Source organism: Falco naumanni, chromosome Z (assembly GCF_017639655.2).
Source record: "Falco naumanni isolate bFalNau1 chromosome Z, bFalNau1.pat, whole genome shotgun sequence".
NCBI lineage: Eukaryota > Metazoa > Chordata > Aves > Falconiformes > Falconidae > Falco > Falco naumanni.
In genome coordinates, this window is record NC_054080.1 from 84,440,003 (window position 1) to 84,457,746 (window position 17,744).

Consider the following 17,744-nt stretch of genomic DNA (forward strand, 5'->3'; position numbering starts at 1 on the left):
TCACTTGCTTTATAAAGCAAAAGGATTCATTTGATGAAGAGGGGGAGGGAAAAAAGCCATTTTTGCATTCATATGCAGCTGTTCCAAAACTCTGTTCCCCCCGTGCTGGAGCATGGAACAGTGGTACTGGGATGGAGTTGGGAATTTGGGGAGCAGCCTGTCTGGGAACCAGAGGATGCACTGGGAGGTGCCCCCCTGTGTGGGGTGGGATGGGCAAGTCCATGATGCCTCGTATCTTATGATTTTGCTGTTTCAGGTTCACAGATCAAGACTTTCACATCGTTGAGGTTCTTGACCGAGCCTTCTGATGCTGTCACCATGCGTGGAAGCAACGTGCTGTTGAATTGTGTCGCAGAATCAGACCGAGGAGCCCCAGTTATTAAATGGAAGAAAGACGCGGTCTTCTTAAACCTGGCGGTTGACGAAAGGAGGCAGCAGCTGGCCAACGGATCACTCTTGATACAAAACATAGTCCACTCCAGGCACCACAAGCCAGATGAAGGTGTCTACCAGTGTGAAGCATCTCTAGAAGGCATTGGAGCTATCATCAGTCGGACAGCTAAGGTCATGGTAGCAGGTAGGGAGAAACAGTCCTACTTTTTGGATTGCTAAGAATACTCTTTGTGGGAAGTTGCTTTTTTTTTTTTTTTTTTAAAAAAAAAGGACAAAAAAAACCCCAGTATGTAAAAAGCACTTCAAGTGCTATGGGTTTTCTTTTTTTTTCCTCTCTTCAAAAGAAGTAACGCTAGATATGACAATTCTGCGACAGTAATTTATTTCTGACAAGGTATTATTCTTGTTTAAATATGTCTAATCACCTCTTCATTGCTCTATCTCCTGCATATTTATTGTCTCCAAAATAGATGAAAGTTCTGAAGTTAGAAATTAACTGCTTTTCTTGAATTGAAGATTAAAAAAAAAAAGCACCAAACTTCTGTAGGGCACTGAATGTACAAATTTTATGGTTTAGGGACTTTTTCATAGACAAGAACTCATTATGCAGCTTGCTGGAATTGGCAGCTTCTTTGTATTTCCTTTAAAGCACTTGTATAAGTATATGGCAGCGGGAACAGAAGTTTGTTACCAGGCATCTGAGAACGTTTGTGGCTTCTCATTGACTTAATATAGATATCTGCTGTGAAAGATGCTTGTCTGACGTTTTCAAGGGGTCTTTTGCCTTTTCATCAGCCTGTAGAAGGATGTAGCGAGTCCTTGGTCATCTCATTATTGGAGAGAAAAATGATTGGGAATCCTTGAAATAAAACCTTCCAAGGAACACCAAATCATGTGGTAACTGAGACTAACTAAAATGTGCGAGAGTTCAGCATAATTTTCTTTATGGCCATTATTGAAGAATGTTGCCCGTTCTGAGGGGATGCTTTTTGTTTCTGCTTGTTGGATGGATGGGAGCTACTGTGTATTGCAGATAACTGAGTTAAACCTGTTCAAGAGCGCCCTGGTTGCCTTGTCCTGCCGAGGATTGCGCAGCATCCCCAGGCACTGCCTTTGTAACCTTGAGAAAAGAGAGTAAAATGTCCATCCTTTCCCCAACACAAAAGAACAATTGGTGCCTTCAGAGCACAGGTGAGCTCAGAGCTGTTCAGGCACGTGGGTTATGCGAAGGAGCAGCGTGTGTTTACGTTAAGGGAATGCTGGAAGGCAGGCTGTGTTGAAGCTCTCAGTCTTACCTGGCTGATTTTCTCTGGGCATCCAGTCTATGCTCTAGCTAGTCTTGCTGCCCTGCCATGTTTTGAACAACAGGGGCAAGGAAAATAAAATAGGTTAAATCCAGTTTGGTCCAGGAGCTCTACAACTTTTGGCCATCCTGGATCTTCTTAAACTCTTACTGGTTCCTGTGGGAGGGAGCCCAGGCAGCTCTCTTCTCAGCTGGTCTCTCCAGTATCCCTCATGAACTCTTTGCCTTTTCCAGTCTTAAGGTCCTTTAAACTGAAGATCACTTCCCTTCTTCTAAACCCTTTTCTACCATTTAGAAAAGGCGCATGTTTTTTTCATGGAACCTGATCAAATCAGCTAATAAGAGTCTCGGCTCTTTCCTAATCTGCCTCCTTCCCACCGCTTTTCTGTCTGAATATCTGGTCTTTTAACCTCACATCCTCAGCTGTGAGTGTACTCCTGTGCTATGGTCCCTGCCCAGGGGATGGGGAGCCCCACAGATATGGAGAAATGGGCCATTCTGTTGTCAGGTCTCACCCTCGGATGGAGCCAGGCTTTGCCAGGGTGGGCTTTTTGCCAGGTCAAGTTGTTACTTGGACTTGATCATGGTTGTTGGCAACCAGTAATAAAATCACTCTAATTATTCTTTTTAAGTGAATGCGCATATGTGAGTTTCCTGTTGTGCTGTGTAATTTTGAGCTTTTCGTCAGAAGAACTGTGCTTTGCATGGCAGGTCCTGATCCCTGCAGTGACGGGGGGGAAGTTTGGGGTGGGAGGGGCTTATTGTGCTCAACAACTATTTGGCTGAAACTGGAAGAACTGCTAATGATTTCTGAATTGGCAAGACAGTGAAAAGGATGAGAGGCAACGTACACAAACTGAAATACTAGATGTTTGCTTAAACCTAACTATTTTTCCTTCAAGGTGTGATCACATGGTGAAATGGGCTGCCCAGGCATACTGTGGAGTCTCCAACTTGGAGACTCAAGATCCAGTTGGACACAAGGCAATGCAACCTGCTGTAGCTGCCCTTAGACCATCTCTGTAGGGGTCTTCTGACCTTGATTATGATTTTTAAATTTTTTTCTTCTGATTGTGTGAAAATGGTTCATACTATAAGGTGGCATTTAATGTGTATGGCATTTAAAATTGGCAACGGCTTCAAGCAGAAGTGCTGCTTTGCTTTCTGAAGGACATGTATTCCTGAGCGAGCAGAATTTTTCTGTGGGTTTGTGTGTGGTGTTTTTTGTGAGGGTGTCGCTGTGCAATGTTGGCAGAACATCACTGACTTAAGGCACTGGCAGATGGAAACACGGCAGAGCAAAGGGAGAGAGGGCAAGAGGAGAAATGAAGGTCTCACACTCCAGTATGTTGTGTTAATCATTGCTTGGCAAAGCAAATAAACTTCCTATGTTCAGAAAAGCCTGCTCATACGGAGACAAGGATTGGGATAGGGTAGAGCTATGTTGAACGTTCTGACATTTGAAAACAGAATCTTTTGGATCTGTTGGGTGATGCAGAAGGTATCGTTGCCAGACAGGCTTTGGCGGGAGAACCCGATGCTCTCATCCAGAGGAGTGGGTGGTGGGATGGTGGGACGTGTGATTGTGCTTTCCTGATGGGTGGACGACTCTGTTGATGTCAACAGTAGGTATCCTCACCTCACTCAGTCTCCCTTTTCTGCACAAAACTGCAAAGGAACGATCGTGAGCTTTGATTTTTCAGGCAGGTTTTAAAAGGAGATTCTTCCCCTGAATTACAGTCTAATCTTGGGAAGCATCGCATCTCAGCTGTTGGTCTGTTCACAGCATTTTAAATAGTCACTGTGCTCTTTGGCGCCATAGAACACATCAACATTTATGTCTTCGGAGGTTAAGATTACCACGCCACTGGAATGCATAAGGGGCATATATCTTTCCCTCTCGCCATAAAGACTCGGAACGTGATTTCACTGTGCTTTTAAAAGCATTAACAGTCAATAAAGCAGTCACCGCTAAAAGGTAACGGGCAACTCCATGCGGAACAGGCTGCTGGAGGGGCACTGAAAGTATATTGTCCTTTTAAAGGCCGTCCCCTTAACGTTTTCATGACTTAAAGTGCTCTTGATAAAGAAAATGTAGCAAATGAAAACTGTTTTTAATCAGTCAAGGATTTTATGCATCAAGCCTGCCATGTGTGGGAAGATAGACTGTTTGTAAGAACATCTCAAGGATCCTTACGGCCCCAACGTGCTCCAGTTGTAAAAGTGTTCCAAGCTGAAATGGAAATGGGGGCACTGGAGAGAATCTAAGAGCTGCTTCCCTCTCCAGCGTCTTAGTAAACCTCCCATGTTAACAGGCTACTGATTATTGGTATTTCTAGTAATCAGGAGGGACTAACCTGTCTTTTGTCTCTGTTTATGGACTGTTGCAGGATCAGCCCTTCAAAGGCTCTGGCTTAACTGTTTATCTGAAACGCTCGTGTTTCAGAGGATGATCAAAAGTGGAATCCATGGTTCCTTTACAGGGGAATTCCCACACTGGAGCATCCAGCCTCTTGGTGCACACCAGCTCTCTGATGTGATGGGAGAGGAATTTTTTGTGTGATGTAGCGGTGACTTAGAACTAGAAAAGGATTTATGTTGAAAACTATTTATAGTAACTGTTTTCTTGTAAAAAAGAAAAACCCACCCAACTAACAAAAAAAGCCAAACCACCACCAGCCCCCCAAAACCCCTAAACCCAAACACCACCAAACCACAAACCCAAACCGAAGAATGGATAAACTGTGGCACAGCTGTAGATACATTGAGACCAGTGTCCTGCCTTTGGTCATCACCAGTAGCAGATGGATATATATTTTCCCTATAGTCTCTAGCCATGTAGTCCATCTGAAGACTCTCTCAGTTGTCAATGTGGGCTGCATGTCAATAAATTATTGAGTCAGAAGTGTAGCACTTGAGTGTTTAAGCGCGCTTTTTTTTTTTTTTTCCTCCAGCAAATTGACCTTAACCTGTATATACTTTCAGCACTCCATTCCTTGCATGGGTATATTGCCACTGATTCAATCCCATCTGAAATCAGAGGTTATTTTGGAGGGGAAAAAAAACCCCACAACAAATAACCACCTAGAAAAATAGTTAAAACATGCTTTGTCAAAATTTGAAAATATTTATGCTCTGATGAGGTCAGTGGAAAAGCGCAGCTGGCCTGTGTTGCCCTTTGAGCTCCTGAAAGACTTAATTTTGTTGAGAAAGTTTCAACTTCGTGTTATGGGAGGTGTCACAAGGTGTCACCTGCTGTGCAGTCTCTCTAGGCTTCTCTCTCATGGAAGAAACTTTCACAGTGGTTAATATCCCGGGAAGAAAAAGCAGGAATTTTCCAACTGTTACTCCAGCCAGCTTTATTGTGGGACCGAGCTGTGTGTGTTGAGCAAGTACCACAGAATAAAGAAAACACATTTGTCCTATTTCTCCTTCAGCTGAAGGTCAGCCTGGACGCTCCTAAACCCCTCAGCCAAGCTTCAAGACCTTTAAGTGATTTAAAAATAACTTGAAGTGGTGTTTGACGCCATCAATGTGTTGTTCAGCTTTGAGTGTGCGACTGCTGCTCGTGCCACCGTGTTTTATCAGATGGCTTCACTGGTATTAGAAAAAAAAATAGTAAATGCAAGGAATGTGTTGTAATTATGTGGGTAAGAATCAAAACTTTGCTGTGTACTTGTACAGACAGAGCACCAGGAGACTCCAAAGGGACAAGGTAACTGAAGTGAAAAATTACATCCTTTTTTTCTGTAGTATTTCTGGTGGTTGCACCTTGGGCTTTACCACAGACCTTAGCAGACACCTAGTTGGTAGGACAGCTGTTGAACCCAAGGTTAGAGCCTGGCAGATTGGAAGAACTTTTAATCCCACCCCCCCTTGGGAAGGCAAGGAAGCTGTAACACAGAATTATTTTTAGGGTAGTCTAAATTCATTGATAATTCCAAAAGATCTATTTGAGTGCACACAGAATGGCTAATAAATGAGGAAATATAATATTAGATACGATTGCCTACCAGCATTTTTGGATTTTAATGACCTAAGGATGAAAATGAATGAGTGATGCAACAGGGTATTGCTTCTAACAAATGATGGGATAACACGGGGAACTTGCTATAACAAAGTTTAGGAAATAATGTATGGGATAGAGGAAACAACATGTGGTCTAAAGTGGTGCCTATTTCTCATCCCCTGCATCTGTCGTGGGGGTACTTTTTTTAACTAAGGCAGAAAAAATACTTTCAGGCATTAATCACTTGGGAGGTATAACTTGATCTATAACAACTAAAATGAGCCAATACTGATTTAATCTTTTTATTCCTACCCTTTTTGATACCTAATCACAGAAGATTTTAGGCTATTTAATGTGAATTCATAAACCATAATAGAAGTAGTGAACAAAACTACAACAAACTCCATTTCCCTCCCAAACTCATTTTGGCTCTCTAAAAATTGATATTTTTTTTCCTGATAAATGGCAAAATAAAAAAAAGGCAAGTCTTTAAAAACTGTAGAACAGACGTTCTAGCTGGAATATTTCGTTTAAAAGTATTACCCCTTGACAGGTAATTCAGCAAAACAGATGGATGTTTATGAACTCTGCCAACAGGTTTTTTTCTCTACTATGCCTTTTTATATTTGCATTTTATATGACTACATAGAGCATGCACGGTGTGTTCTGGGGCACAGAACACCACTTAGGAGCCTGTCAGGAATTGGTTAAGTCTGGTGTTTGAAGACTAGCTGTTTTAGATTTCTTCTTTCCCCTCCCCCCCCCCCCCCCCCAATAATAATAATATATGCCTGTGGGACTGCTTTTTACATCACTTGATGACCTATATTGCTTAATAGTTTTTTGATTAATGGAATGGATGATTCCTGAGTGCTCGCTCCGTACAATCACTGCTGAATGTTCATTTGTGTTTGTAAGACCCACATGCGCCACTCCAACAAATGTATACTCTCTCATGCTATTAAGGCTCATTAGCATGTTTGTATTTAAAGAGAGATGTGAAAAGTGAAAGGAAATATCAGGAAATCAGGTAAATGTTAGACTCTTTACATGCCACACTCACTTGGTCGCAGGTTTTCTGACTGCTTTGTGCATTAGATGCACCTACTTTCCCTGGTGTAAAAATGGGAGTGCAGGGAGCTAAGCAACCAAAAAACCCTAACCACAAAGCCCAGCGTATTTAGAAAGGTAGTTGTCCCTTTGATGTGATCACTGATTACTTTTTTTTTTCCCTTTAAATGGTAATTTTCAACTTCGTTAACAGTTATTGCTTTGCCTGTTTTAAGCGAAAGGCTATGGGAGAGGTTTCTGTTCTGTATGGCCACTCTTGGGCAAGAGGCTTTGAGCTGCATCCTTAATTCCTCCATATGTTTGTCCTAGCTTCGATCCTGTGGAGCTCAGGTGGCTCCAAGGTGCCTCGTATACCAAGCTGGAGCAGGTGACTCCGCTTTCCCCAGGTAAGCTGTGATGGGATCTCTCATAGCAGGGCAGGAGCTGTAGGTGATGGTTTCCCTCCCTTGGGAGTAACTTCTGTGGAAGAAGGCAAGATGCTCCTGCCTGTATTACTTTGATACTTAATTGACCATTGAATAGCAGAACAATTATCTTGGCTATCTAATCGAGTAAAAATTCAGGAAAAAGTAACTGGCTCCTTGTGGTTCTTTGTAATCACGGTTCCCACGAAGTACCGAAAGGTTTTGAAGAGAATTATCTGTGTTTTGTGATGCGTATCTACTGACTTTAGTGCCAAAAGAAACGTGGCAGGCAGCTTCTGCCCCATCACTGAAAATATCAAATTATGCAGTCTGTAACAGGTAAGAGGAATGAAGAAACTTTGGAATATTTGGAGCCAGTCATCGAAGCCTGTTGGGTGAAGAATCAGATGAAAAGGGGGCTTAAATGGCAAGAAGCACAGAAGGCTGAGCATTATATTGGTTATTATTTAGGTATGGTGTAGACAGAGTACAACTAATTGGATATTTTGCAAAACCTTCACTTTAACCGTGCAACTTGAAATATTTAAAGGTAAGAAAATTATGAAAGGTTAATTAAATAGGTATTTTATTTAGCTATTACAAAATGATTAGAAGTAAAGTGCCTTCCAGTGTGCTAAGAATCCAGCTGCTTGGGGCTGCGTTGGAGGTGAGGGTGAGGAGGAGCAGGTCTGTGATGGCCCCGTTCAGGTAACCCAGTTCTGGCTTTCATGCGTCGCTCTATTCCCACTCGTGACATCCTCCCTACTCCTCATTTTCCTGGGGTTTTCTTGTTTGGGGGGGTATGCTTTTTTGTTTTGTGGGTTCTCCCCACCCCAGAAAAATCAACCTTTCCATTAACCTGCTCCCCTCCCTGCTCCCCCTGCCCCTGTGATCTGGGAATAGCTCCACTGTGACGTTCCCCCAGTTGTGAAAGAGCGAGCGAAGAAGTAGGCCCCATTTGAAGGTACACATCTGTGCTGATATTCCACCTTACATTCAAGTGCCTGAACCACCAACATGATAATAAGCAGAAACGCTTTCATCACCTTTTAATTTTACTTTTGTTGTTGACCGTAAAATTGCCGTGGGGAGCAGCATCTGATGTGTATCCAGGCACGTTACTCTCGGGTCCACTTTCTGTCAGGAGGAGGACTAACGAACTCTGTATTTATCCACACAAATAAAAAGCTCTCTGTTCACCTGATGAATGCTACGAGTCCTGCAGGACCCCTGAGCAGTGGGCAGAGGCGTATCCAGGCGCTGGATCCCATTGTGTCACTCCGGCAAAGGTGCCTCTGGATTCATAACCATCAAGGCTCCGCTCCGCGTTCCCCTCTCCTCTCCTGTGAGGACTGAGGAGAAACCCAGTGCTGGGTAATAAGAGATGCTTTGAGACAAACTTACTCTTTTCAAAAGCTTATTTTCTACTTAGAGCAGAGCAAAGGGTATTCAGCAAGCATCAGCGTTCTCCATTGCCTAAATGTCTTCCTGGCCTAAATGTCTTTCCCTGTACCACGACACCATGTTTCATCCTGCTTTGTGTGTCCAGTTGCTCAGTGCTGTCTTCTCCTGCTGGCTTGGGCAGTTGTTGCCTACCAGCTGTGCTGCTGGGATGCCATGTAGCCGGGAACTGGAGCTCTGCTTGGAGGTGCCCCCAAGGAGGTGGTGGGACAATTAGTGCTGTCACCTCCGCAAGCTTAAACTGTAACTGTGCATATTTTGCCTGCCCATATAGAATCATAGGACTGTTTAGCTTGGAAAAGATGTTTAATATCGAGTCCAGCTGTTAACCCGCACTGCCAAGGCCACCGCTAACCATGGCCCCCAGCGCCACACCTACAGGTGTTATAAATCCCCCCCGGGCGGGTGCCGCCAGCCCCCCGGGCAGCCTGTGCCAGCCTCGGCCACCCTTTCCGTGAGGGGATTTTCCCTCATTCCCAGCCCAACCCTCCCCCGGCACAAGGTGAGGCCGTTCCCTCTCGTCCTGTCGCCTGTTCCCTGGGAGAAGAGCCCGACCCCCCTGGCTCCAGCCCCTCTCAGGGGTTGCAGGGAGCGATACACCACAATCCTCCCCTCACCCCCTCCTTTGCAGCCAGGTGTCTGAGTGCCAAGCCACCGCTCCTTCTGTTGCATGTATTGTCTCATTGCCTCACCTTCTCCTCCTACCCACCCTCCATCTGCGTCTTATCTCCTGCTTTCATTGCAGAAGTTATTTTTTTAATTAAAGAGAGGAAGTCTTTAATTACTGTAGGTGGCCTTTTCCAAGGCGGAGGCTGTAGTGCAGTGCTGCTCTTCATTGCGGCTGGCATCTCCTGGCCACATGATGTGGTTGGGCCTCTGTCCTTGTTGGCCTCTCTTGTGGGTCTGATGGTGACCGGTGGTATTCTGGTGGCAGCAGCCCTGCGGGAGGATGGCCTGCCTCTTTGCAATCCCGTGTTTTCAAATGCAATGGCTGAATGCCTGGGGTTAGGATACCTAAAGAGCTGGGATAAATGGGGTCTTTGTCATTTTTTAAATGGACATCGGTGAGCCAGTAACTGTTTTGCTTGTAAAAACAGAAGTTTGAAAATCAGTAGCTAAAACTATGGAATTTATGTCAACACATTGATTCTTCCATCATTTTCAATTTGGTGACTGTATCAACCTGTAGGAAAGCGGCATTCCAGAAGGAAAAAAGGGTTTGAGAACTGCATTACTGAACAATACTGCTTTTATTTGTACGTGATGTGACGACAGACGCTGTCGGTTCTGCACTGTGTTCCCTTCTGTTGTCGGGCTGTGAGAAATGCTCAGCAGGAACGCATGCCACCACAATCCCTGCTCTTCCTACCCTTGTGCTGCATAGAAACATAACGTTAATTAGCAAATTTCATTTAGGAGAAAGGTTTCACTTTCATTTTTAGTGCTTGGCAGAGATTTACTTAGGCCGAACTTGAGGAGATTGGATTGATAAGGGAGGCACTGTGGTTAGCAGGGGCGTACATTTTCAGTGAATTAAAATAATGGGATGCCATAGATCACGGGCACTGGAGCAGCCATCAGCCTGGAGCTCATCTGGTGGGTTTGCTTTCCAGGAGAGGCTTGTTCCCACACAGTGTTTGCCCATCATCCGTCTGCTGTGGTTTTTAGATGCCCTAAGTGAGCAGGCTCTCATGGCCTCCCTTGGGACTGTGCACAACAGATCTGTCAGGATGTTTGGTTTTTGGTTTTTGGTTTTTTTTCTCTTCTGGAAATGAAACCTCAGCTTTCTTGCTGTCATCACTTTGTCCTTTATTGCGCGGGATGAAGGTGCTGGTGGGGTATAACATTCAAAGCCTGAGAACAAGTGCTTGCCTTAGAAGTTCTTTTTTTATTATTATTTTTTCCCCCTGATATAAGTGTCTTTCCCATTGCTTGTGTTCCTGAAGACCAAGTAGTAATAGATGCAGCAATTTTGGTGAGGGGAAAAAAAACTTGATGACTCTCACCTTGCCAGTCCCTGTTGCTTGTCTGATACTTGCTGAAAACCTTTTTACTCAATGCAGATTTTTTTTTTCTTTAGCATCTCTTCTCCTCCTGCAGTTCATCTCCCAGTGGCAGTCACTTGTGTGATGGAAGGACTTACCTGCACTGAGCTCCTGGTGCCGTCAGCTTCAAGTTCAGGCTTTAGGAGGTGGTTTTCATTTCGGAGCATTTCTTCTCCCTTCATTTTGCTGTTGTGAGCATGTGAGCAACCCCTTGCCCAGGGCTGGTCTCCTGCTCTCGGCTGGCAGGGCAGGCTGTGCTGCTGCTGGGTCTTTGTACTTCTGCCCTTCTTTACCTCCAGTTACACCATCTACATTTTCAGGGGCTCTGGATCTGCTAGATTTTTAGGCCATTTTTTTTTTTTCCCCACTTTAAGGTTTCTAGTTATGATCTTTTTTTGTTTTCTGGAAGTAGTGGTGTTTGTACCTGAATTTGCAGGAGTCTGAGTTCTCATGTGTTTCCTATGAGCCTTTCTCAGCACGTTATGCAAGTGTTTGATGCATTTGTCAGTCTATTAGTATAGAAAATGTTTAGCAAAAATAGGAATAATTCTATCAGAAGCAATGCTACCCCAGTTTTACAACTGGGGAAAATAAATAAAGAATAGATTAAAATTAAAATAAAATAAAGGGAAGCTTGCTTCTTTTTAGTTGCTAGCACTTAAAATTGCGACTTTGAAATTCCTGCTCAGCTGCTGTCTGACCATCGCCTGCATCAAGGGGAGAAAGGCAGTGGCGAGGCGCTGGCAGAGGTTGCTCAGAGGTGCTGTGGATGCCCTGTCCCTGGAAATGTTCAAGGCCAGGTTGGACAGGGCTTGGAGCCACCTGGGCTGGTGGGAGGTGTCCCTGTCCGTAGCAGTGGCTGGAACTGGGTGGGCTTTAAGATCCCTCCAACCCAACCCATGCTGTGATGATTGATACATCAACAGATTTTTCTAATGTCCAACCTACGTGTTCTCTAATGCGAAGGAATAGGATCTAATATTTTTGTTTATGACCAAGAACAAAGGAGGGATAATTTTTTCAATTAAAATCTCGTAGGTTAAAAATCTGTTGGACCTCTTGATCAGATCCCTCGTCCTTCCTCTTTTGGACTAAAGAAACCTGATTAAACTATCAAATATATTATTTTCATAAGTATATTACCTTTTTGTTGCTTACTGGGATGTCTAGGCTGTACACACTTATGCAACAGCAGGGTCTTTAGTGTCTGATGGCACAGGGAGCAGGAAAAGTGAAGGATATTTGTACGTGCTTTAAAAGCGTATGTTATGGGGAGATGCTTGAAACTGTTCTTCCAGGTGATGTGTAGTATACTTATTACAAGGATTAAAATGTAAACATCTTGTATGCATGTCTAATGTCGTATAAATGATCAGGACTTTTATCCTGAGACCAGGAAAACCGGATAATTTTATAGTTGTATTTATCTTATAAGATCACAGAAGAAGGAGCTATTTCTTTGGGAAAGCTTTGGGTACGTGTGCTGAAATGTGTTATTTTCTTAACCATGAGCAGTTCAGTGTAATTTGGTATTACATTTCAAACTCGGTGTCATGTAGTTTGGGGTGGTTGGATATAATATCTAGAGTTCACAGTGAACCTAGACTTAAATTGCTCACCCTGCATATCCTGAACATGAGGGACCTGGCTCTTGGAATATCATTTATAATGATGAATTGGATCCTAAGTGTCATTTACAGTGAATGGGGAGAATTAAATGCCAAAGAGTGAGATTTGTAGGAGCCGGCATCCTGAATGCCAACATCTGCTAAGGAGGAATGTGTCTGCAGTCTCATCTTCTTCCTCTGCGGGGCTCCGGAGCTGGGAGGTACCTTCTGTACTTGAAATGACACGTGCTTTGGGTGTAGGTGGGATGCTTGTTCTAATTACAGCATTGTTAGAGGAAGAAGTAGCTGTGCTTGTTTTGTTGAAGTTCTTGCAAATGCAATGGGAGGTTTGTGTTTCAGACAGTTTTTGATGGAGGGGCGTGAACCCATTGCACACGTTTTCCAGGAGTTTCTGTTACCCTGGCCTGAAGCAGCAAGACAGTCCAGCCAAAGGGTGGTACCTTGCAGTCGCTCGGGATGGGGCCTGTTTTTACGTGGTTTTAATGAAAAGTGACTGTAGGGCACGTTTGTGGAGTCTGTCAGGTGTTCCTTGGCATGTCTGGAGAACTGGGTGGTTCTGTGAGGTCTGGTTCTCTCAAGGAGCATGAAGTCCTGAGTGTTCAGAGAGCTGGGTCTAGCCAGAGCAGAAGGGTTTGGGACATACTCAGCAAGTATCATTTCAGGCACGAAAGTACATTTTCTAGCGACGACTTAGTCATCTGTACCACTTAATTTGCTTCAGAGGGTCCTGCAGAATGCTTTTGGCTGGCTCTCTTTCTGGTTTAGCTGACCAAGTTCTGAGTAAGCATATTCTTTAGATGTCGAAGTGCTATTTTGCCTGAGGTATTCCTCTGATCCCCCGTTTGGATGAGTGTGCGCTGCATTTTAAGATGAATATAAGTGCAGCAGTTTTTAAAATGTATCTCCACGTGATCCGCTTGCTTTATGCTGACATCTCTATTGGTAAAACTGCGACAATTGCTGGTGAAAAGTGAACATGCAATATTGAATGCACATGGTCAGATGGCGGTGGGGGAAATTCAGTAGTGGAAAGGCTTCCTGGGTAGCTGGTGCTTTGCATCTTGTTTTCGATAGGTCTTCCCCTACTTCTTGGTTTTTGTCCCTAATAAAAGTAACGAAGATGTAGTCACCTTCAGGGATTGCTTTAGGGTTAATTTAATTTTCTGGCTTGGAACAATCTTGTGACCACCTTGCATGCTCTCATGTTTCCAGTTTAACCTTTCTAATGGTTTCTTGACCTTGCTTACTTGAAATCTATACACGTTGCAGAAGTGATGTTTAATAAGATGAGAGAAGCTGTTTACAACCCTCTCATTTGTCCTTGATGACCTCTCTTGGGCAAATTAGAAATAGGTCAGTTGTGATGCTACCGTGTCACTACAGGGGAGAGAGATTTAAATTAGCTGGGTCAATTTTCAAGTTCCATAAAACACATCATCCAAGCAATTTAATTAAAAAGGGTCAGGTTTCCTTACCCTAGTTGGTGCCTCTATCCGACCAAGAGAAGTCGTTGATGTGTGCGCTCACGGGGGACTTGATTGACACACAGCGCTACAGAAACGTAGGTTTCCGAATTTCTCTGCATGCTGTGATTGATGTAGGATGATTACGGGTTTACAAGCTAAAATGTATAATTCTTAAACCTTCTTATTCCATATTTACCAGCAGATGATACAATCCAGCACTGACAGGGGATTGAAGGGATGACATATAGGTCTTTTCCATCTCTCATCTTGGATTCTATGCAAACCTTTAGAATGTAAATTGGAAGCATGTTTTATATTCGTAAATGCAAAAATACTCTTGAAAAGCTTTCACTTTGAAAAGATTATAATGATTAGCATTTATTATGCTGTTGTTTTCATGCAAAAAAGAAAATCCTTCCCAGATTTTACTCAGATTGAACTTTTGTGCCTTGCATAATAGTCCTGCTTTAATTTGAATAAGATTCAGAATAAAGTGGCCAGATAGGAAGTTAGATGCTATAGAAGAGAAAAATCCTAATCTAAGCTGCCAAATGCATGTGTTTTAATACACAGACAAAAATGAGGATGTTTACAAGTAAGTGGTATTGCAAAGGGCACACCAAAAAAGTCTGGGGAAGAAAAAGCAATTTAGTGGAGAGCAAGATGTTAAGTTCCTTAATTTTCTCTACAGCAATAAAAATCTGGTAAAACAAGGTGAGTGATTGTGTTCGTTTTATTACCGTGGTTCCCACTAGCGTAGCTGTAGGCGAGAGCCTGTGAGCGTTTCTGTTACAAACTCTTATTTTCATGGGTTTATAATTCAGCCCTAAAAGCTCACCTGGGCTGGTGCCTGGCATCCAAGATCTTCAGTCAGAAAGGAACATTTTGGAAATACTTAGGAGAATGTGTTCGGCTAGGTCTAAGTAAACTCAGGACTTTAAAATGGACATTGCCTGTTGTCCTCAAGTGTGAGCTCACAGAGAATGTTGGACGCGACGTTTCTGAGCTGCTCTTCGCGATTTGTGACTACGCTGACCAGTCAGATCTTATGGGAGAAAAACCACGTGGGGAGAACCGTGCCTCAAGTTCTAGATGAAGCAATGAATCAACAGTTCAGCAGGGATATTTCAGTTTCCAGCCTGTTTGGTTTTGCTCATTTTCTTTCCCCGTTTAGCTCACTTGAAGCCAGCTCTGACATCTTTACGTCACGCTGCGCTCCGTAATGTGGTTTTGCCTCCGGGGCCGGACAACTTGAGTTGTGGAGGTTTAGACCCTGCTCAAGCAGAAGAGAAAAATGAAGTGGTCACGGTCTAAGAGGATTCTGCCCCCACATACTCAGTAGCCTGGAAGGCCAGGCCGGGTGAAATTGTGTCCCCGGAGGGTAAAACCTGTCACGTGCTTGGGGACATTAAGGACATGGGCTTGTCGAGTAAAGAGTAATCGCAATTTCCAGTCTGCTTTCTAGTGAGGTCCACCCTCATGGATTTGATACGGATTTCTGAATTGTGGAAGACTGAATGTTTTAGCTGTTTTCAGGAGGTAGAGTAGGGGTGTAAGTTACTTGTTTAATCCTTTCTTTTGCCTACCTTTATGCAGATAGCGTGCATGTACGGAGTCCTTAATGACTGGAAGGTGCGTGCCCTATCATGTTTGTAGATATTTCGAAGGTAAACATTTGAGGTGTTTAAAATTCATAGGACGTTTCCAGGAATGTCCAGTCTAAGTTTGCAGCTCTCTGGGCTCTGAACAGAAAACGTAGGTTTGCGGGCTGGGAGCAGGGTGCTAGGGAACCGCCTTGGGAACGTGAAGTCTGGTTGAATGCTTCTTGCGTGTTGTCTGGCTTTGGAATTGAAATGCACTTGGTTCAGCTTTTTCCACAGTTGGTAAGACTAGAAATAACTGATTTTAAGAAGGAGAAGAAAAGAAAATGAAGCTCTCTTTCAAGTTCTTGTTTCCAGAAGCTATTTTTTTAAATGTGGACAGGAACTAATGAGCAGCTGTTTTGCTTGGTGAGTGTAGAATTTTTTTTTTTTTTTTTTATTGGCATGCTACACTGTGATCAGACATCGGATTTTTTTAGTTTATAAAAACAGTAGTGGCAGCATGCATAGCTGACTGGCATAAATTTATTTCCATTGCAATTCGTCCTTACTCTTGCTAGGCTCTGAGATGCAGAGGAAATATTTCTGTGCTATCAGAAGTGACCCACAATTTGGCCGAGCTCTCTTACGGAAAAGAGTTTTTTTTAAACCGGATTTTAATCTTCTTTCCATCTCTGAAGTGTTTATTTTAATCCTCTGAATGTATAGCCTGAACTTTGAAGTTTAATGGTCCTAGAGTCTAAAATTGGTGTTCTGGAGCGTGGATCCAAGGACAACCTTCCGGGCTGAGCCGATGGCGTGTTGGCTGATACTCTGAGGTAGTGACCCGTGAGGTGCAGGGTGCTTCAGCAGCCAAGGGTGGGCAGAGCTGGCTCGGTGCCCTGCCGCAGGAATGCAGCCGGTACCCAGGCTGCCAGGGGCTTGTCCCAGTTTTCATGTTGGCGTGGGACCTCAGTTGCTCTCCAGAGTGGTAACAGTGGAGGAGGGATTTCATAGGAGCTGCCGCTGGAATAATCCATGCATCGCATTTTGTCAAGCTTTTCTGAAAAATGGAGCAAAAGCTCTTTTTTTTCCTGCATTTCCTTTTTCCTTGGGGTCAGTTCCTGTAGGTACCAGTTAAATAGGGAATGCTTCAACATTATTCAGCTGTGCTTATTAGTGCAAGGAAAGTCCTCTGGATATGGGCTTGTTTGCCCCAGCAAGATGCTTCTGGGTCATTGTTTAGGAAGTCTGTAAAAATTCTTGGAGTACGACAAGGGAGACTTTAAAGGAATGGTTAGAAAGGGATGTCTCCTTCCTTTCAGGCTACCCAGGAAAAAATCCTGATATTTTTTTTAATTTTTTTTTTTTTTTTTTTTAAAAATACCTTTGCAACAAAGGTTTCTATGCTTAAGCAGGCACTATGTCATGAGGAACTGTCATGATAAGCTATAATGTGATGTCCTTTTGCATGACTGCGTGATGAAGGCATGTGCTGGTTTTGGCTGGGCTAGAGTTAATTTTCTTCAGAGTAGCTAATATGGGGGGGTGGGTTGGGTGGGTTGGAGGTTTGTGCTGGTAGCACTGGGATGTTTCAGTTATTGCCGGGCAAGGCTTACACAGAGCCGAGGGCTTTTCTGCTCCTCACCCCACCGCACCAGCGAGCAGACTCAGGGGTTTGAGAGGCTGGGGGCCGGGGGGACGACACAGCTGGGACAGCTGACCCAAGGGGTGGTTCACACCGTATGGCATCGTGGTCAGCGTATAAACGAGGGAGCACGTTGGCTGGGGTCTGGTGGGGCATCGGTCGGTCGGTGGTGAGCAGCTGGTTTCCATTCACATCGCTTGTCTGTCTTGGGTTTTGGTTCTCTCTTCTTATCATCCTTGTCATTACAATTAATTCTTACAATTTTATTTTGGGGATTAGACTGTTTTTATCTCAACCCGTGAGTTTGCTCGCCTTTTGCCCTTTTTGGTTCTGTCCTGTCCCGGCCCCCACCCTGCTGGGGGCAGTGAGTGAGGGGCTGCGTGGCTGACAGGGCAGGTGCCTGGCCAAAAGATGTCATTTCCAGGATCTACAAAGAAAAGTTAGAACACATCTGCCAAAGGCAGAAATTTATTTACTGACTGATTTGCAGCAGAGAAAATACAAAAAGTACTTTGTCAACAGAGGAAGCCTTTATGCCATCGCTTTTTGAGAGCAGTAATTTCAAAGTGCATCTTCGTGATTAAGCGGTTGGGTAACAATGATGCTTCCTGACTCAACAGCGGTGTTCTTTAGAAAAGTTGGGAGTTATATCTTCAGTGACAAATGTTCAGGCTTTTCTACACACTTTAGAAGCGCAAAGCTAAGGGGGCTCCTTTTCATTATGCGTGTGTAAACT

General features: G+C 43.8%; 1 protein-coding gene across 1 annotated transcript in view; it reads left to right on the forward strand.

The window, feature by feature from the left end:
• Positions 1 to 318: 318 nt before the first annotated feature.
• The window catches only part of LOC121080759 (netrin receptor DCC-like), a 253,382-nt gene continuing 235,956 nt past the window's right edge, over positions 319 to 17,744 (forward strand). The window contains exon 1 of the mRNA XM_040578882.1: positions 319 to 577. Coding sequence (XP_040434816.1) covers positions 319 to 577 — 259 coding nt within the window. The remainder of the gene's footprint in view (positions 578 to 17,744) is intronic.